At 38.2% G+C, this 22,793-nt stretch overlaps 1 protein-coding gene across 1 annotated transcript; it reads right to left on the bottom strand.

Moving 5' to 3' along the window:
• Positions 1 to 1,721: 1,721 nt before the first annotated feature.
• Positions 1,722 to 14,539, bottom strand: LACTB2 (lactamase beta 2; the record flags this gene model as incomplete). Its single annotated transcript, XM_079533272.1, has 7 exons — positions 1,722 to 1,765; positions 5,132 to 5,213; positions 6,717 to 6,865; positions 10,690 to 10,868; positions 12,501 to 12,627; positions 13,885 to 14,048; positions 14,418 to 14,539. The coding sequence occupies 7 exons, from the start codon at positions 14,537 to 14,539 to the stop codon at positions 1,722 to 1,724; spliced, it is 867 nt and encodes a 288-aa protein (XP_079389398.1).
• Positions 14,540 to 22,793: the final 8,254 nt, after the last annotated feature.

The following is a 22,793-nucleotide window of genomic DNA, read 5'->3' as shown; positions in this document are numbered from 1 at the left end:
TTAAACCTAATAACCTACATTTCTGGGTGTTTCATCTCAGGACAGCATATTAAAACTACCCAATTTAGTGCTCCTTCTGTCCCCAGCTGTTTACAAAGTTAATGCACTGAACAACATTTGCCCTTCCATCTTGATGAGACAGAAATTGCCCCTTCTCCTGTTTTTATTCTCAGTCCTAAATAGATTCTGCACAGACTAATGAATTCAAGGCAGGGGTTGGAAACAGGATGATCCTCATTTTTTTACAGGCATGGATTATAGCTTACTGTCCCATTATTAAACAAACCTAAAATCTCATAGCAAGGAATCTTATGACTTGTGCAATGTCACAGATGCAAGTATAGGTCTTAGTAAAGCAACCTCTGCTTTTAATATTTCAGACACCATCTATATCACGAAAGACAATTCAAGTCTGGTCAAACTATTTCTCTCGCCTTTCATGAGCTTTAGACGTCAGCTGCATCACAGCATGGAATATGTAATGTAGTTCTTTGCATCACATCTCTTTCTTTACTATCTGCAATTTAACTCAGTTCTGAAGAATTTTCCATAAACACCATCAAACAGAAGAAAATGGTGCAGTGACATTTGGGATGCCAGTAGCTTTCTTTAGCTTGGAAGGTAATGAGACATCATCACTTCATACCAAACCCTACTGTGTTTTAGGTTCTCAGGCTTCCCACCATGACAAAACTGTACCATTTCACTTAAATTTCTCTTCTCCTGAAGCGAGAAGCCATCATTATGAACAAATATTATCAACTTCATCAGATACTGGTAACTATTAAGCTGTGCCTACTAAAAACACCCAAACATACGCATGTTCCACAAATGAAGATACAGGAGGAACTTGAAAGGTTCTCAAGGATTTTCAAGAACATACATTTGTCTTTAGTACCTTTAAACATCTTTTTAAGGTTGGACCAGCATTAGAAAAGTGAATCAAAAACATATGTTAAATGCACAATATAATACAAACATTTATATATTACTCTGAAAGCTACACAGAAAACTAAAGTTTGAATTCATCTGCAAACATATTTTACTACAACTACTCAGTATCTTACAATCAAATACAACCTTTAGTTAAAATATTTGTTCTTTAAATGGTGTTAATAACACAATTCTAAGCTTGTTATAAAGTGGTAGAAAAACATAACCTCATATTGTTTACAATATATATTTCAATTTAAGTAGCTTTTTAAACACATTCTTGCAGAAACTTAGAAGATATAGAATTAAAGTCTGTCTTAATGCTGTGTGTGTTTTGACATTAATTAGGTGAAATTAATGCTCCTTTAAATTTCACAGAAATGGTGTTTCCATGAGCAAACAGATATATCTGGAAGTAATCTCAGTTAAAACATACTGCCAGCAAAAACGTGCACAGACAGTTACATTATGGAAAAGAATATGAAAAACAGTATTTCCAACTTGCTAGCAAAAATTGGTTGTTTTTAGAATTTACAGAGAAGTTACCATCAGAATCACTTTTTGAAAAGCACAACAAAAGCAGCTGAAGTATCTGATCTTTGTTCTTTTTACTACAGATTTGTTTATACAATCTCCAATTTGTTGTTTAATAAACATCACTTTTAAATTGTTAGAACCTAAAAAACAAATGAAAGACTTTTACTTCACATATCCTCTGAGCTCATCATTCTCTTCTTTCATGCAGCAACCGTGCAGACTGAAAATGCTCTCGAGCAATCTTGTGTAAGCTACAGATTGTTTCTCCATCTGAAGCTGGGAGATGCATCACGTACTGTTAAGATAAAGAGTTCAAATTAGTCACAAGCTAACACTTAGATGCTACATATAAGCAATAGACTATCTCAATCTGCACATATGTGCATGTCTTTATATGGCATTTTGAAGAAGATGATCAGGTTGGCTATTAAAATGCTTTCCTGCAGGCCAGTGCTGAATTTTAGTGGAAACTGATAAACACTGACTGTTTCACAATGTAAGTCCTAGTGATATTAAAAAAAAAAAAAAAAAAAGGATTTAATAATCCTGCAGTTATTTAATGTTCAGGATACTAAAATTGCTAGACAGTAATAAATTTGAAGTAGAGGAACGCTTGTTGCATTCTGTGACATTTATGAACTTGAGAAGTGTGCTGCTAAATTTATAGCAGTTTTATCTCTTCAACTGTTTTTTTAAGAACTTGAAACAATGACAATTTTCCAAATATGGCAGAGTATACATATATGTGTCGCGCAGTGCTCCTGTATGCAAGGCATTGTTTTTCTGTCCAAAGTGAGAAAAACAAATGAGGAAAAGCCATTATCACTCCTAATTGGAGCTATAAAAATTATGTACCCATATACACTGCAATCCCTAGGAACAGTGGCAGAAAGCGTATGGCCATAATCTGTATGGAGCAGCTCTCCAGTAACAGTGGAATAAGCCTGTCTTATTCATTACCAACACCAGCAACACGTTTCTTTGAGATAATATTTTGTGAAAATTAGGAGCTGTAGCCATGCTGCTGTTTGCCTATCTTCCATCACAATGACAAAATCTGAAATACTGTAAGACTACATGTAAAGTGAGTATGCAAGCATTTGTATGCTACTCATTAAGAACCAATCAATTTTCCTTAACAGATGTGCTTAATTTGAACTGAAAAATCAGCAATGGTTACATGATGTTAAGTGTGTATCACAGGTCCAGGTCTAAGCTCGTACTGAAAAAGTTAGCAGCTATTTTCTAGGCTGTAGAGGTCAGCACATAGATGCCTCAAGTTTTCTGATGAGATGGCTTTCTTCCTTGTCTGTGAGCACAAAATGAGGATCAAAACCCAAAAACCAAACCAAATCTAAGACCTTTAAAAAGCACTTCTTGTGCTCCTCAGAAAGCAAGAGAAGGCAGCAAAATCATGTTAAAGAATCATAAAAATTATTCTAATCAGTTATCTTCTAGTTACTACAGCTCTCTAATGTCTTCAAGCAGAAGCTACTTTGTGAACAGGTATCTGACTGAAGCTCCTTATCTACTGTATCTTCAACCTTCAGAGGTAAGCACCTTTCTGAGGAAAATGGTGTCCACTAGACATGGAATGTTGTTCTGAACAAAACCGGCTTAAAAGATGGAAGTAACTTTGAGAAATTAATTCCTCAACATTTATGATGCATACACACAGCCTACTGTATGAAAGGCTGCAATTCTACCGCTGAAGAGAAAGTTAATTTACCCACTACTTTATCTAAACATAAAATACTGTTGCTTGAGCTACTCCAGCAGTAAAAGGGAAGAGATGATTTCAGTCAACAGCATCGGATACCCTGGAGGAACTCTGTGTAGCCAGGTTGGAGAAACGTGCAGGTTTGTGCTCAGTAAGCTGCGTCAACAACCAAGAACTGAAATCAGATTTAAAAGTTGGTGCAGTGCCAGTCAGTGAGCTTACAGGGCATTCTGAATGAAGTACGCATGAAGATACTATATTTGAACTTTAATAAAAACAACTGTGTTTGCATGATTCTAGTCCTTTTTCTTGGAACGAATATCATGTCATAATAATAACAAAAATTCGTTCTCAGTTTTTCAATTAGTACTGAGCCTACCAGATGATTAATTATTAAAATAAACAGGACGATGGAAAAAAGGCACCAGCAGAAAAAAAGGCACAATGGAAAAAAAGGCACCAACTTCACACTGTCATCATTTACCAATGTAAGCAATTTTGAACAGATAAAAATTGTAATTGCTTAATTGTGGATGTGTACTTATGTAATGTACAATGTGTGTGAGTGTATTTATGTAATGTACAGAAACAAATATTTTCCTCAGCTCATAGATGAAAGCGCTTCCAATTGCTCCTGCCATTACTGAAATAAAATACTTCATTTTGTTCACTAACGTAAAGACAACAGTGTAAAAATAATAAATTAAATATAGTTGCTCTGTTTAAGTTAATCAGAATGTTAATCAGAAAAAAAGTAACTCTACCCAATTTTAACCACCCCCAGAGCACACATACACAACATGCACAGTGCACAAAATGAAGGGACCCCAAGGATCACACAGAATCACAGAATCACAGAATCACCCGGGTTGGAAGGGACCTCAAGGATCATGTAGTTCCAACCCCCCTGGTCCTTGAGAGCAGCTCGGCAGAGAAGGACCTGGGGGTCCTGATGGACGAGAGACTCAACATGAGCCAGCAGTGCGCTCTGGCAGCTCGAAAGGCAAATGGGATCCTGGGCTCCATCAGGAGAGGGGTGGTCAGCAGGGACAGGGAAGTGATTGTCCCTCTCTACTCGGCTCTTGTGAGGCCCCATCTGGAGTACTGTGTCCAGGTGTGGAGCCCTCAGTACAAGAAAGACATGGAGATTTTGGAAAGGGTCCAGAGGAGGGCGACTAAGATGATCAGGGGGCTAGAGCACCTCCCCTATGAGGACAGGCTGAGGGAGTTGGGCTTGTTCAGCCTGGAGAAGAGAAGGCTGCGGGGCGACCTCATTGCAGCCTATCAATACCTGAAGGGAACCTACACCCAGGAGGGGAGTAAACTCTTCATAAGGGCTGACAATAGCAGGACTAGGGGAAATGGATCCAAGTTGAAGGAGGGAAGATTTAGGTTGGATGTTAGGGGGAAGTTCTTTACGAGGAGAGTGGTTAGGCCCTGGAACGGGCTGCCCAGGGAGGTTGTGGATGCCCCGTCCTTGGACGTGTTCAAGGCCAGGTTGCTCTTCCTCATCAGGCAGGGCCACCAACCTCCACATTCAATACCAGACCAGGCTGCCCAGGGCCCCATCCAGTCTGGCCTTGAACACCTCCAGGGACAGGCATCCACAACCTCTCTGGGCAGCCTGTTCCAGCACCTCACCACTCTCATGGTAAAGAACATCCTGACATCCAACCTAAATCTTCCTTCAACTTAAAACCATTTCCCCTTATCCTGCTGTTATCTACCCTTTCAAAGAGTTGATTCCCCTCCTGTTTTTAGAGACCCTTTAGGTACTGAAAGGCTGCAGTGAGGTCACCCCGCAGCCTTCTCTTCTCCAGGCTGAACAAGCCCAGCTCCCTCAGCCTGTCTTCATAGGGGAGGTGCTCCTGTCCCCTGATCATCTACACAGAAAACCAAAATGGAAATGACTACCTTTACATCCCACCATCCCCAACTTACACACTTTTCCTTCCTTTTCCAACTTCTTCAAGTGGACTATGAGGTTGTTTTCTGCTGCTAGAAGTAAATTTTCAGGAATGTCCTAATGGGAACACAAACATATGTTTTGTATTATTTTAAGTATCTCCCAAATATATATTTAGTACATTGATATTGTTTATTAATATAGCTTTTCCTCTTCTCATTACTGTCTTGCGCATTTAGCTATACAGTGATTAAAACCTGAAATGACTAAATTAACTTCAAACCATTTAAACTGCAGACTATAACACATTTCTGACTACTGTGCCCACTTTTTGCATCACACACTTTCGTAATTCAAGCTTTGGCCAACTCTAAGACTGCGTTCTTCCGAGCTTGGTCTACACTGGGTTGTCAATATAGCTAAGCATTTTTCCACAGGTTTCAATGACAAAATCAAAGATGCATTTCTCCACAGATACTGATTACTTCTTTTTTTGACAATATTTGCATGGATTTTAATATTCTTTAACAACTAGCATCCATAAATGTGTAAGCAATTTAAAAATACAGCTTCAGGAGGACAAAGTATCTTAAAATTTCACACTGATAAAGTATAATATTATAACCAATGATAATAATATTTTTCAAAATCCCCTTCTGCTGCATTATCTTCATATATATAAAGCCTTCTTATAGAAAATTAAAAAAACTCTTCTCCAAGATCTGAAGTAAGGAAGAAACTCTCTAGAAAATTAGCTCAATAAATTGTGAATCTCTAAAAAGCTTTGAGAAAGATACACTTTTTTGTTTTAAAGCTTTAGTAGTACTGGAAAAAAACTCTTATAACACAGTGACAGGAAAAATGGTTTGTGATTTACAGAAGCATAAAGATGGCTCTACACTTACAAAGTGCAAGAAGTAAATAGCCACAGATAATAGTACATCAGCAATGCAAAATGTTCAGTGTGACTTGCATTTTCTTCTTTGGAAACTGGGGCTTAGTAGAACCATGAAAAAAATAGTTGTGAAGCTGTGACAGACCTCTTCACATACTACAGCCATTGACAATTATGATATCTTCCTCTGAAGCTGAAGTTGCATCTCTTTAATGTTTGCATCTCTTTCTATTTGCTAAATGCAGTAACTCCCACTTCACATGCACAAATTACTGAGGTTACATGAGGAATGAAGTAGGGATGCTTGTCTAATGACACACATGAGCTACCTGACTTCTGAGTGCAATACTTATCTCTGCAAAACTGCAGACCGATGAATGAAGACAGGTCAACAATTAACAGAAATCTCACACTTTGCACTTACAACCAAGCACTACAGCTGTATTTCAGCTTGGTCCTATGAAACCAAGCTTAAGGCTATGTAGTGGAATAAGAAATTTGCAAGGATCATCTGAGCTCCAATCCAATCCAATGCAGTGCTTAAACAATGCTATTTAAAATACACATTTTGAACAGGCAGAAATCTTTCAATCTTTTTTTTTTTTTTCCTTCTTTTTTTAAAGCCACCATGATCTTCAATCAAACATTTAGGTTGCTATGTACAATTTTAGGAACATACTCTCAATTTTCTTTAGTTAAACCTAAAAGACTTCATCAGTAATTACCTTGTACACTATCTTTACAAGCTCTGAAGATGTATATGATTTTCCAGCATTCTTCTGGAAAACATTCAGAATTTGCTCTTCACGTGCATTTCGGTGAGAAATGTATCCTTGAATTCTAGCATTTGCATCACGGACCACTGGGCCATGACCTAAATTGAAACACATGCACCAGAGTGCTGTTACTTACATTTGGATTTAAGTATGCTACAGAATAACTGACTCATTCTTATATAAACTTTGGTAGGCTTTAAGAACTGTATGAGAGGAACAGCACCTGTATGTATCACTCTGAGCATCCCTGGTGCTAAACTACAAGATGCTCTTCACGCTTTGCATTTTTTTTTTTCTTATAAAGGGATTGAAATTAAGTTTGAGTGTCTTCATCATAGTCTGCACTTCAATAGGATTTAGATGGAAGAGGAGAATTAGGAGATCTCAGAAGTCTGAGTGCAAAGGGAATGCTTTTGATAAGATAAAAAAAAAAAAAACAAACTTACTTTATACTGCTTAATGCAAGAAAAAAAGAATTTGCTACTGAACAGATTTGAAAGATGAGAGATTATTATATTACATCTGCTTGTCTCACCCTCCACAAAGGATATTGGTATTGATTTAAATTGAAACTGGTCTCTATAAAGTAATGATTGAGGCAAAGACTCACATATTGTACTACCATTCGTGTAACAAACACCAGCAAACACAGAGGTGAAGTAAGTTAAGCTGCAAGAGATTCATTTTCCATGACATATCTTCAGAACTCACTCATACACAGTGCTGCGTTAATATTTGTATAGCAAGTTTTCTTATATCTTTACTTGCATGCATCATCTAAAGTAGCAGCATCAGCTTCTGGTTCTGCCAGTTTAAACTCTCTCATTTTTTAAATAAAATATAACTTTTCTTTAGAACTAAAATTATCTTTCCTTTAAGTTTTAAAAGTTTAAGTTTAAAAGTTACTGGTTACCATCCCAATCAGTTTTCTTTGATGCTCTTGGGCTGTTTCTGAAAAATCATCATATTCTCTACTCGTAGTTCTTGGTTGACTGACCAAGTAAGTTTTTAGCTTTCAGGTAGTTTAAATTATGGCTTATTTCACCTGAAAACAGGCACCTTATAGAAAAAGAGCAAATAATTTTTCATAATCTGAATACCTGTGAAAAAAAAAAAAAGCGTCAAGGAAATCTATGCTTTACCACGACTCAGAAGTTTCTTAACTTGTACACTCACTTCAACAGACTTCAAGTAAAAAATTATCAATAAAAGATATCATAGAATCATAGAATGGCCTGGGTTGAAAAGGAGCACAATGATTATTTAGTTTCAACCCCTTGCTACGTACAGGGTCACCAACCACCAGCCCAGGCTGCCCAGAGCCACATCCAGCCTGGCCTTGAATGCCTCCAGGATGGGGCATCCACAGCCTCCTTGGGCAACCTGTTCCAGTGCCTCATCACCCTCTGTGTGAAGAACTTCCTCCTAATATCTAACCTAAACCTCCCCTGTCTCAGTTTAAAACCATTGCCCCTTGTCCTCCCTATCACTATCCACCCTCGTAAACAGCCGTTCCTCCTCCAAACATATCAAGTACTGGAAAGCCACAATGAGGCCTCCCTGGAGCCTTTTCTCCAAGCTAAACAAACCCAGTTCCCTCAACCTTTCCTCATAGGAGAGGTGCTCCATGTTAAGGCCAATATAAAAATGTACTGTCACACATGCACTTATTTTTCATGATTTTGATTATATTTCATCTGAATTTATTTTTCCTTACAAAAGGAGCTACAAATATAACAGTAGCCTTGTAAACACGTTGTCATTCATTAAAAAAAATTCAATTTAGAAAACCACTAAAACATACAGAGCAAGGACCATAATATCAACTGTCCACTTACATTCTCAAAAAGACAGCAGGCACAATAAAGTACTCAAGCACTTTAAGTACTTGAGTACTAAATGTCATAAAGCTTGGAACTGAATTTAGGTGTGGATCTTTCACACCTGCAATTTTCAGGGATAGCAACATAATTAACCTCACTAAAAAATTAACATCTACATAAATTTCAAGTATTTGAGTATTTGAAGAAGATATCTTAAAATATAACTATCTTTTAAAAAATAACTTAGACATTATGTCAGACAGCTTCATATTTAAGACCTCTGTATATCCCAGGTGATCACACATTTATTCTTATAGCATCCTGTAAAGTAGTATAGGTTCTCTTGTTTCATCCATGAGAAATGGAAGCAAGAAAGATAAAACTAAAAGAAAAGAATTGGCTCCTGAAGTCTTGCACAGATTTCTAACTACTGTGCCATTTCTTCTATGCCGCCAAGTAGCAGTGTTTATTATTACAGGATAGGGCTCCCTCTGCTGGCCAAAAGGTCCTTTTCTGTTCCCAAGGATTCTCACCAACCACGAGCAGCAAAATACTGCAATGAGAACTTTGCCCGAAGTCATTCCAATGTGACAGTAAAACAAACTATCTTCTGCTACGGTTTTTACTATAGTACATAGCAATAACATAAACAATTATTTTGGCTAGGCAATAACTATCTTTTACACTATTGCACATCCATTTTATGATGTGTGGATAAAGAAACAAAGTTATAAATCATATCAACACCTAGCTACCCATCAGTAAAAATGAGTAATATCCTACTGTCTTCCTAATTGCAAGCAAAGCATGAGCACATTCACAGCAGCGTTGCAAACGGTTACGGATAAGTGGGACAAACGTTCAACCTTGGTGAATGTGTAATCTAGATAAATAATGATGAAGGAGAGACTGAGACACAGCAGATAGAAGTAATAAACCAAACACGAATTGGCATATGTGGGGTTTTTGGAAGACAGAAATTCAATTAGAGGAACAGATTGTGCTTGGCAGGTTTAAAGAAAAAAAAAAAAAAAAGTAGAACATTTCATTGATCAATAGATTGAGATTCAGAACCTCAAATATTCTTAGTTTTACCACTAGTTTAGTCAATTACTACAAGTACTATTTATGTTTGTGTCAGCCTCCACATCCATGGAATACATAGAATCATATTTTTCTTAAATTGCACTTTTAAAAAAATAGATCTAAGCAGTTCATGATTTTAGATCTTAAATATCTACTATATCTGTATTAAAAAAGAACACAAAAGAGATTTGGCTATGCAGGCTAAACATAGTTAATGGACGTAGACAGAAATGAGAGTGTAGAAAGTCCCTCCAACTAGCTGAAAAAGATGAAACAGGAAAGGCCAGAGAAATTCCTGAGATGTAACTGAGGAAGAAAGTGAGGAGGTTAAATCCATTCTTCTCAAATAGAAATAAACACGTAGTTTATACAAAAAATAAACACATCTTCCCCAAACCTTGGGAATAAGAGGGAAAAAATGAAAAGCAGAGTTTTAGACTGAATCAATCAGCAATTTATTTTTAGAGCATGATGTTTGGACTTGTTGGATCCTGTTCCTATTAAGCTCAGTCATTAACTAACATAACCATTTGACAGTTCTGCAGCCTTCCAAGATGAATTTGTGATTAAACTGTTGCAAAAGGACAAACTCCTCTCTCAAAACACACTGCATAGTGACTGAGTACATGGGCTGCAGAGGACCAAAAGAACTATTTTATTCTTCTAAGGTAACACTGGTGATAGATTGGTTAATGAAATAAAAGCCAACTTCTTATATGATTGCAGCAGTCAACAATCCTGGCTTCTGTATGCTTTTAATGCAGAAAGAACAAGAATCACCCTCAAAGGAAGAAATCACAGGAAAGAAAACTATTTGTCACGGAGAGATTTTTAAGTGTCACAGATGTCCAAGCCACTAACTCAGTTTAGCACCAGGCATACATTCAATATTGAACATGAATTGTTACATTAATAACGATCTTTGACTGTAAGAGTTGATACAGTAAAAATAAATAAATAAATAAATAAATATATTTTTTAAATATATAAATAATCAAAACAGAACCACTAACCTGGATATATTAAATCTGGTTTCATTTGTAATAGCATTTTCAAACTTTTCATGTAATCATACAGGTCTTCAATTACTGTTGTTCCTTCCCCTAAAATACAGTCACCAGAAAATATAGCATTTTCCTCTTCTAGATGTAAAGACATATGATCATCAGTGTGCCCGGGTGTATATAAAACTCTGTTTAAAGAAAAACAACAAAAAAGTTTAAGACTTTCATTCAGCAGTCATACAGAACTACCTTCATTTCCAGATGCCTAAAACAACAGTGATAAAATCATACCTTTCTAAAGGAACCTACAGGAAGAATCACAAAAGGTATTCTACTGGGAATTTCTGAAGTGTCAGTGTAAACACAGTGTTATTTTGTTTAATCTCAGTCCATTCTCTTATACCAAATAGAGAACACAGATGACCATCTGTAACGTTCTTTGTCTTAGTCACATCACAGAGGCAGTATATTAGTGCAGCTAGTTAGTCATGTCAAACTTCTGTTGCAGAGGGTTTCACTGTGATAGTTTAAGAAAGAAAAAAAAAAAGACAATTTGTTCTCAGATTGAAAAGTTCCTGACATCCACATTGCACTTGGCAAAAAAAGGCAAAAAAGTTGCTGATTCTCTGAGAAATTCCTTGTACATTAACAGACATAACACAAATAACATTCTGCATTCCCATGTTTAGTTTACCCTGAAGGCCCCATGACACAGTGGGCAGAACTGTAAAATACAAGGACTGGTGGTCTTTTAGCTCTTTTATGTGCAGGTCATGAAACGTCTGTAAGGTATGAATTTAAGATACCACAGCTTAGTGAAGAACTGTGTTAAAAGAAAATTAAAAGACAAATATATAGTAATCAGAGCTGCTAAGGAGCTGCACTACAGTTTTTGAAAGGCAGAAATCCTCTGACTCAAGCTCAGACCAGCATCAGTGCTTTAATTCAACAGAATTTACTTGTCAATGGGATGCACAGAGCTGGTGCCAAACATGGCATATAACCTAATGCTAAACAGCCCCAGACACTTCAGCAGAGGGCCAGAAGCACAGCACTGATGCAACGGCTCTCAATTCTGGAATACCAAGTGCTGTGGAAAGCAGGTGAGTCATCACCCTGCTGAGGCAACAGAAAATCAGGTGAAAGGCTTTCCTAATGGAGCTTCACCAGGAAGTTTCAATACTAATATGCAGAAAAACCAAACATGAATGAAACTAACATGGATTGGCATCCTCCTTGAAAAATTTAAAGTTGCTAACCAGAAATGAAATGTGCTGACATTGTTGCTTTAGAACCACCGGGGAGGGCATCTATGAGCATCCTTAGCTAGTAGAGATTACATGCTCTTAACCAAGTATAAAGGTTGGTTGCATAACTGCATACTTCAAAACGTAACACCTTCAGATTTGTTTGGAATCAAATTAGAATTTAACAATTTAATGCTAAATACTTAATGTTGCAATGTTTCCTTTAGAAGCATTTTATGATGTTCACAGAGATCATCATAAACATCACCAAAGTATCAATTTCACATCATAACTATGTATTTAAGAGTAAAGACAAGTTACATAAAATCCTGTGTGGTTTTTCCCTCGGGAATTATTTCTCAAGGAAAGCATTTCTCTGGTGAGGCCAAAGACTAAAGGCTGATTCCTCATAAGAACAACTTTTTTGCATAAACACACCCTGCTGAGTCATGACAGGAAGTCTACTTGGGTAAATGTTGGCAGGGTCAGACATTGGATTGTATGGATTACATATATGCACCAGATTTCTGAAGAAACAAATGATCAAACAAAGCTGCAGAAATCGCTGCTTACCTGAGTGTGGCTCCCTCTGTCTGTATCACATCCCCATCTTTAAGATATAAATATTTATATCCTCCATCTCCTATTATTTCTTCACAGTGAGGGACACGAGGAAGCTTACAGATGCGATATTCAGAGTCTATTTAAAGAAAGCAAAGAAAATAACGATTCATATTTTGTCACTAACAAAGCTAATACTACAGAATTACTTATGCTTTTTGTAGATGTACTATAAATTATTACACTGTCTGATAGCAAATCTTCAGGTAAACAATGGTAACCAGTAATTTTATGCTTATAAAATAACTTTCTTATAGAGCCAGAAATACTGAGTAGTGAAGGCTCTGAATTTTATATATCATACTCTGTACCAGCAGCAATTTTGAAGAGTAAAAAGCAAGAGTGAAATTAATACGTAACTATGTATAAGCAGAATTCCAATAATCATTACATTTTGAAAATGTTGTTCCTTACTGACTCATCAAGAGCAAAAAGATAAGTGTGTAAAATAGCATTCGAGTCCAACATTATGATTCACAGAAGCACTATGCAACATTTATCTAACACTAAATGGCTTGACATGAAACCTCCCCCAGCATCTTTCATTCTAAATTGCGCATGCTTTGATTGCCTTGGCTACAGACAGCACGCAATCCCAAAATTAGGCACTTATACCCCTTGCAAGTCTTAAACTTTAAGGAGTTAATAAGATTCTCACTAAGACATCCATGCTGGTTTCAGTATTGCCAGAGCTTTTTTGAAGATATGCATCTGGCAACTCAACAAGATCTGATAAAGACTGTGACAAAGTCCACTGAAGCTAAGATGAGCTGCATTATCTACACTGCTTACTCTGTTCTATTAATAACTTCTCAGCTATCACTACAGAATATGCACTTGACATTAGAATTTATCATAAATAACATCCCTACCTTCTTCTCATGATTTGAGGCCTAAAAGTTTGCCATGGTCTACAGTATGAAGTCTCAATGTTATGTATGTTCTTTTTTTTTTTTTTTTTTTTTTTTAAAAAAAGAGATTATTTATTGCTTTTCACACAAGTAAAAATAACAGTTTGTCACGACTGTCAATGCAGAATGGAAAAAGCGCTGTGTTATTCTCATGTCTTTTGATAACATGCAAATTGCTCATTATTCACTTGTAAGAAAAATTCTTTGTGAAGTTACACGCAGGTATTGAAGAAAAATACAGTACTGTAATTATGAAATTCAGACTATTCATTGTCTCACTCTACACATTATAGTGGTACAGTGAAGTCGCATGTGGATTATGTGGAGACTGCAAAAGATTATTCCAATTGTTGTACAAAGAATCAGTTGTTTTAAGTTACTTCTTGCCACATATCTTGCAACAAGAACTGAAAGTTGCGGCCTACCATTCGGGATGTTTGTGCAGATGTCAGGTATTCCACCGGTATGATCACGATGCCAGTGTGTCACCAAGATCTCTTGAATTGAGATGTTGAACTCGGACAGGGCCTGCTTCAAGCAGCCAATATACTCAGGAATAGCTGGCTCGCCTGTGTCAATGAGGATTCTTCTACACACGGGCAAAGAAAAAAAAAAAAGAAAACAAACAACCACAGAGTTTAGAGCCCTTGTGTGAGTTAAACAATGTCTAAAAATAAAGGAAAAAAAGCAACCACAGCACTGCAGTTACTGAGGCAACAGTAGCTATCCCCAGCTAAACTTCACTACTGTTTCAGCTTTTTAGTCATTAGAAGCAACACAGTTTTCAACCCTCAGTCCTTACACACGATCACAGTTTACTTCCACCACCGACAGAGCACGGCCTCGGCTCCACCACCCTTCCCATGGGCTGCACCACAGCTCGGGCAGTCCGACCCGGGTTATTACACTCACACCGCCCAGCCCCGCGCTGCGTCGAGCCTCGCCGCCGGGCCGCTACCTGAGCCCGGTGCCCACCAGATAGGTGTTGGTGCCCTGCAGAGTCATAGGCCCAGGGTTGCAGCCCAGCACCCGCACCACGCGCGACGAGAGCCGTTCGATACGCGGCAGCAGCGACGCCATCTCCGCCGCTCGGCCTTCCCGCCGCCACCGGACAGCCCGCGGGAAGGCGGAAGCGGCCCTCCGCCTCGCACCGCCTCCCGCTCCTCCCCCTGAGGGCCCTTGTGCGCTGCGGGGCGGCGCCGCCACACTCCGAAGGAACATCCATGGGGGCCTGTGGCGGTCGCCTTTCTCTGGCGTTCTTAGAGACGTTGCAGCAGGCAGCCTCCCTCCTTAAAGAGCCTGCAAAAGGAGGAAAAATGCGATTATTTGAAATTAAAGCAGGCAGTACCACATTGTAGGCAACTTCAGCGGTATTACAATCTCAAAGTCTGCATTATTCTCATTGTTTATACATATAAAGGATCCTATGTATTACATATAGCCTAAGAGTTGTAAATTAACTCTCATAGTTAAACAATGTTATGAAATAAATGTAATTTTAAAAGTAGTAATAAAAATACAAGACTGGGGTAGCTTTTTTTATATATATAAAAAAAAAAACTTAAAATTTTAAATGCTCGTTATATGAAAATATACACAATCTGAGGCTGCCTTATAGGGTTTGCATAGTCAGATTTGCAGGCCATATTCCCCGTGCTTTCTGAAGGGGCACATATGATTCTATGATTCTATATCCCCAGATAGAGTCTTCAGAGGCATGCTTCCAGAAGGCTTGTAAGATACAAACAACGCAGTGTATCTTGGAACTGAAAAACTAAACTTCTACAGACTTTCACAGCAAGTGATATATGCTACATATACCAGGAGATGAGTTACTGAAGAGTTCACATGTAATAAAGGTCTACACGTTTCCATCTATGACAGACTGGTGTTCCCCACTCCTCTGCAGTTCTCAAGCTCTCATTCTGCTGCAGATCCATCTGATATATTTAGCTTGCTGGGCAGCAGACAGACAGCAGTTGGACCACAGGCAGAGGATGTCAGCTGGCAGGGAGGCAGCTCCAAGGTAGACCTGGTTACCTGCCTGACCTTGTTCTACTTGTTAGTGTCAATACGCAACACACCTCTTCCAGCTGGCCTCCAAGGTTAGAGAACAAACAATGTTTTCAGCTGCCAGGTCAGACAGCAGCACTGTGTCTTTGCTTTTCAGGTGCCAACAGCATGCTTGCCTCTATGCTGTTTCAACAGTGCTAATTTAGCTGCATGTTAGTGCACTTGAAGTGCTAACCAGCCTTTCAGCTGTTCAAACAGTATGAATTATTTTCAGTCCCTCATTCAGCAAAACAATCTGTTCTGTGATGTACAAGATGCTTCCTAGCAGCATGTTCTGCAGGTCTCTGTATGCAGCAATTCAAAAAACCTACTCCTGGGCATGGACTTTAATAGCAGTTGTTAATTGCTAGGTATCAAAACAGTGACAGACAGCAATTGGACCACAGTGCAGATACTGGACAACCCCATGTTTAGATCTTCAAGCCAATCTCCATTATTCATTTGAATTATTCCTATCAAAACATTGTTTACTTTCTTTTTTCTTCTTCAAACTCATGGAAGCATGATGCACTGATATCAAAAAATGATATTTTATGTGGAAAGAAAGAGGCTTTTTTGTGTGTATGTGTGCTACTGGAATAAGGAAGACACACTATATACAATATTTCAATATTTCAATATCTTCCCATATAATTTCCCAGTCTTGTTTTATAAGGACATGTGACTAAATCTGAATTTACTCATGAGGTACTCAATTATGTTGACTGTGTAGCACCCATATATACCCATTTGCTGGTACATTCAACCCATTTTCATTCCCTAAGTGAAGTTCAGTTGCTCTGCCATTGAGCAAAAGTAATATCTAATCAAATGTGGGTGTTTCACTGGTTTCCTATTCCGAAAACGTAGAGGAGATTTCTAAAATGAAGATTTACGTGTCATTGACAACAGAGTAGTAAGGCACAAATTATTTTTATGATCATAGGTTTGATATTGTAAAAACTAAGAGCTGGGGGGAACTGCAGACTTATCCTGTAAGTGGGGATACTTACAACTATGGTGTAGTAAAATCGTATGTTCTATTATTAGGTGAGAGCTTGGATTCTGTTTCGTCTGTAGATGGCAGCAGTGGGTGCCTTCGGACAATTAATTCCAGGTTCTTTCTTTCATTGTGGTCTTCATTTCCTGCACAAGCCCACCAGCTAAAAGTTTAACGTTTCTCTAATAAAATGGGGATAATAGGCACGCATTGACCGTCTTGCTGTTATACATTTGGTACGATCACATGTGACTGCAGAACCTCAAGATGTTCTTTGGTTCAATAAGTTGCTGTTTTACATTGTCAATACAAATTTTTCAGGGGAAATGTAAGTGCTAGTCCTAATGAGGGCCTTAGTTTCTGATATTTGAAAAAAGTTGACTACTCTAAAGGTAAAATATCCAGTGTCTTGTCAACACTAATCAAAGCAGAGAGAAAATATACTTCCTGCTCCATTTGGAAGCAAATAACAAGATGTGTACTGAATACCACAGGATTTTTGTCATAGTGTGCTTTCTTCAATGGCAAGTCTAGCTAGAAAACAAACAGGTCATCCAGCCACTAGTTTTAACTCATGAGTTACATGGTTAGTAAGTCCAAGGATGAGATACGCAAACCTATCTCTCAGTCTTTATTTCTCTGTGCTACAGAATTTGCGTAATTTGTTTAATAACAAAGGTGACAGCAATGGCTTTGTGCTCTGACTAATTTTAGATGCCTTCCCTCAAGGCCACAGGAGCTTAGTTACCATTTGGACAAACAACTTGCAAAGCTTTGTAGAAATTTTAAGTCCTGAGCTTGAGTTATAAGCATTTGAAAATATAGCACAGTATGTAATGTATTTATTGCTCTGCTACTAAATTATGAATATTATTATCATTCTGGTAGAACACTCACCTCAAATGATCAAAAGTTATTTCATACTTAAAAGTTCTATTAGTAACAGGCTAAAGTCGTTGAAGTTTTTCAACTTTTTTCAAGATTTAAAAGAGGTCTCTGTTGTACTGGAGGGCACCTGCTTTTCACATCTGGCTCAGACTCATGGAGAGGGGTAGTCTTGGCAAAAACTGTCAACTGTAGGTAGTCTACTCCACAGCCAGGTTGTCACAGCCTTGTCTTGCTTGTGCAGTTGCATCCATCGAACTCCTGGTGAAGTGCAAGTTATGAAGAACCAGCAGCCCAGTGCATTCCAGTGGCTTTCATGCAAGCATAAAATAAAGTCTGGGGGATAAAAGAAAGTACGGATGAGATGCATCTCTTTTGTCTTGGCAGAGATTATGCTGGTATCAGACTTTCAATTTGCTGCAAAAACCCATGGTAGCTTAGTCACATGTAAAGGCCAAGAAACCTGGGACTTATCACTGTTCATAAATATCAGCAGGGTGGGAGTCAAGTGGATATGCCAGGCTCTTTTCAGTGGTGCCCAGTGACAGGAGGGACAATGGCTACAAACCAATGGGCACAAACACAGGGTGATCCATCTGAACTTGGGAAAGAACTTTAAAGTGAGGGTGACAGAACACAGGAACAGGGTGCCCAGGGAGGTTGTGGAGTCTCCTTCTCTGGAGGTATTCAAAACCTGCCTGGACATTTTCCTATGTAACCTGCGGTACAGAACCTGCTTTAGCAGTGGGGTTGGTCTAGATGAACATCAGAGGTCACTTCCAACCCCTACAGTTCTGTGATTCTGGAAATACTGTCCACAAATACTATACTCTAACCAAGTGCTTGTATTAATTTCATCATTTATAGGACTGAGCAGGTATCATTACAGTTGCCGAGCTGCTTCTTTCTGGAAGAAAGATCACCTGGATTTTGCTGGGATAAATATAAAACTGTATTTTAAATTAATTTGTTAATGATGCTCAGAACCATAATGAAGACTTTGTTTGGCATGTATGCAGCAGCTCTATTATCTTTGAACCATCACCGAGATTTCATACAGGCAGAAAGATCTCTGTTTCATCTTCCAGAGGGCAGTTATGGATAATGCATTGACCCACTGATGACTGAAGGTGTTTTCTTAATGCGTTATCTCATAGAGATGAAGGAACCACATACAGTTAAATCATGAATTCTGCTGGACAGTTTGGGATTCAGACACTGTTCTTTAACTTTGAAAAAATCTCAGATAAACTGATGCCATTATTTAAATGGTGCCATGAAAATACTGGCGCTGCAAGAACTGCTTAGTATTCTAGTCTATAGATGGGAGGGAGCACAAGAAAGGGAAATCAGTCATCTTATATTCCCTATGAAGATATTGATTTGGTTGTGTCTCCTGCCCTTAGAGCTAGAAGTGCTACAGACTGCTCTTGCTGAGGGCTTGTATCACCCTGTGCGGCACAGAAAGGCTGAATACCAACACCTACTCATTGTATCCTGCAGCTCCTTTAAATGTGCTCTGGATTTTCTCAGCAGCATCAAGTTGAGTGTTGAGTGCTGATAGAACAACTGGAGCAGACTCTTGCAAACACCTGCAGTTTTACCAGAGGGAAGTTTTAATAATTTTTAATAATTTGTCACTGGATACATGCAGTGTCTTCCCATATTATTACATAGAAAAGCTTTTCACAAATATTTTAAAAAGTGCATTTTATTGTATCTTTCTACTGTTGCCAAAATGATTTTTTTCATAAATCTTTGAGCTACAGAAATGTGCATACAAATTAATAAATATTTATAAACTTCTGTATAAACACACATATATTGAGGGAATACAAGAAAAACTGTTCAGAGCAGCAGCTGTACAGTAAGATAAGCAGGCAGCATGAGAACCAAGGACACCTTCGGAAGAAGAAAGAACATCTCACGGCTCTGATTGGATAAGAGCCTGTGTGAACGGTTAGAGAATGTTTTGTTAACATGTAAATGGAATAGTGCTTAACAATAAAGTGGACTAACAGCTTCTAACCACATTGCTGTGCTGTTGCGTCTCTAGCATGTCCTGAGAGTCCAGAGACTTCCCCACAATATATAAACACAGGTATATTTGTATGTTTTCATAAATATATATTGGGTTTTGCTCAACAGGTCTGACAAACTATGTTCTCAGTTTGAACATGCATACACACACACAGGGGAAAAGTGGGATTCTGTTATTTCTTTTTTTTATTATTTTGACCTTTAAGGAGCAAAGTGTCAAATTCATTTACTGAAGGGAATTTTATAATATATTAAACATAGACAGGGATTTATAAATAGACCCCTTACAATGGAATTTTTATAATGTATTCGTAAGAATAACAATTCTTAACAGGTAAAAAATCATTAACTATGTCACATGCTTTGCATATGGTTTTAGTTTCAGTTTGTGTTATGTCAGTAAGCCCTGAAACTTTTCTTGTGTTATGTGTCTTAAGGAAGTCTGGATGGGAAACCTGCAAATATGCAAATCTGCAGGTTATTTTACATGAAAAATCTCTTGCATATTTATTGAGGCCAGTGTTATGGTAAGTCTGCATTTTGTAATAGCACTTGAATCATGAAATTATCTAGTTAATAACATTTTGTTGGTTCTGCTTTATTATAAACTAATTCTATTGAATTATTTTAGCTTTCAAGGCAGGTTTACATTTCTGTTGGGTGACAGATTCTATACTCTGCTTGTTCCTGTCATGCTAGCTCATGTGTGTTAAAGACAAGATAACTGTGAGTAATATAATGCATTCTCTCTGGTAGTATTTAAGTGTTCCCCGACTGGGGCACAACACTGTTCTGTTTTTCCAAAGAGAGCTCTTGTGGATAAAATATTGGGGATCTTAAGAGCTAAGAACTTCAACAGAGATTTCACCTGTGAGCAGACATTCATGCTCGGTCTTGATATTAAGATGTAGGACTACGGGGATGTGAATTTGTAAGTCTCAGCTTACCTGATGGCTTTCCATACCAGGCAGGACTGCAGGCAGACAGTATGGCAGCTGTTTGGGCAGGATGCATTTCAGTGGTAGAAATCACCTTGTTTCCAGCTACTCTTCATGATGTTTTTTCTGCATCTGGATGTCACCCATAAAACTTCCTTTCTAATTAGTTAATTGATTTCTAATTGTCTTAATAAGACAATAAGATAACTCCAGTTTGTTAAGTAGTCACAGAAGCCTGGGAAGGCAATAAAGATGGAGAAGTCCAATTACCCTCATTATTCATTCCAGCTATGAAATTAGAGGCTATTCTTCACTACTGAAATGGTGAATACAGTATTATTTATTAAATATGAAGCCTATTACCTTCTTCGGTCATTTATTGTCTTCACAAGGAAATTTCTGTTTGTAGCAAATCGTTGGCTTACCATTTACTGTTGTACTGCCTTCTACACAAATAGCGAACTTTTTTTTTTTTTAAATCTGTTCCAAAAATTGTTCATAATGTTCTTGTCATAAAAAGGATATACATCCTGTTGTAGACTGACATGATGCTCTTCTATAAAGAAAATGCAGGGCTTTTGTTTTCAGTTTTATTGAATGAAGACTGCTTATAAGCTATTAAGTTGATTCATACGTAAGTTTTCAGCTTATGAAATATTTGTAAAGCTCTGTTTATGCTAGACTGTACTAAAGCCCACTTCCCTGAATCTGCCTGTAAGTTGGATGTAGTTTCACTAGTGATTTGAAAGAGACTAGTGATGTTTTGGAGAGGATAGGAAAGGATGGTGAAAGGATACCAGCTGTCCTAACTATGAGATCACCTTATGACCTTTACTGGGCCAGGATGTGCAACCTCAGTAGGAAACAGGCAAGACGCAAGGAATAGCTAAGGCCTAGATTAAATAATAATAATAATAATAATAATAATAATAATAATAATAATAATAATGCTTAGAGACCCAGACCCAGCACCTATTTAGGCTGTTATGTCCCCACTGCCCTCTTTAGGAAATTAGGAGCTTAGGTTCTCTTTTCAGACTGGTACCTGGGTCAAGATACAGACAAACTCAGCCAGCACAGCTTAGATCAGTTGTTACCTTTCCACAGGTTAGTGTGCTGTTAACTGACTGTGCCAGCCTGCTCCTCCATGATGGTGAGCCTAAACTCACAAAAATCTGCAGGCTGGCCCCACATGGACCACCATGATGCAGTTGCCCTCATGGCACGGCCTGCTGCCCTTGGGTTTTGGAAGAACCGAACCTGCTGCTCTGGCACCTCCTGCCTCTTCTTCCTTGGGACTGCTGCCAGAAGCCGAGAAATGCAAACAAAAGCGGGAATGCTCTAATTCTAACATTTACAGATTAGCAGAGTGGAACCGAACGAGAGAAAGGATGTATGTACTTCCTTATAGTTTTTATGACTCACCTGTCAAGTACCACCAATCCGTAGAAGGACTAATCAGAAAGATCACAAGAATCCTTGCTATGTTAGGCAATCTACACAGAGTTTGGACTGTGAACAAATTCCGTTTGTAGTAGATAATGTGGTTAGGTCATCTACACATAGCTGCTACTGATGCAGGCTGTGAGACGCCTGTCAGAGAGGAGTAGGAGCAGGTGTGGCTCCTTCCATGTCTCCTTCACAGAAGAAGCACAGGCCTTCTCAGCACTTTGTTGCTGCATTAGAGCATAAAAGGTGAAACCATGAGGTGCATGCACACAAAGTCAGCCACTCAGATGGAAATGGCATAGTGACGTGTACTGTGATACACCACTGTGTACTCAGGACAGGAGTTCTCTCAGCCTTGCACACTGTGAGTCATTTGCAAGTTCAAGTTCTGGGATGGAGTTGCTCTTTTTTTCCATAAACTGGCTTTAAAAGAGATTAGAGGTAAGCTTGTTTCTTGGTATTTTGTTACAATTAAAAGTTGTCTCAGAAGCTGCTTAGTAAGGCGAAGAGTCACAGTGGCTGGGAGGATGAGTGACCGTGGGGTGTTCAGAGGTGCAGCTTCTTTTACACTAATTGTTCACAGATATCTCAGTAAATTCTGATTCACATTCTTTGTATGCAAAGTGTGATAACTTAAAAAAAAAAAAATTGCTGTGATTCAATTAAAAAAAAATATTGTTGCTGATGATCTTCCTTTTTCTTCTGTTTAGGAACCAGTAAAGAAGAATGACTGAACCAACTACAAAGACAAAATAGATTTACAATTTACAGAGTAGGCACGCAACAAAGAAGTTAGCTTAATATTTCAATCAAGAACATGGGAAAATGGAAGTAGTGCTTTTAACTTGCCATAATAAAAACATGTAACCAACTTTTGCCTGCATAAAGCACTACAAACAGGAAAAAGGACTCTGCTGTAGGAAAGCATTTGGATTTATTCTGAATTTCCTTCACATAAAATGAGGACAGA

This window comes from Tetrao urogallus (assembly GCF_951394365.1).
Source record: "Tetrao urogallus genome assembly, chromosome: 3".
NCBI lineage: Eukaryota > Metazoa > Chordata > Aves > Galliformes > Phasianidae > Tetrao > Tetrao urogallus.
This window is presented reverse-complemented; position numbering and strand designations above follow the sequence as displayed.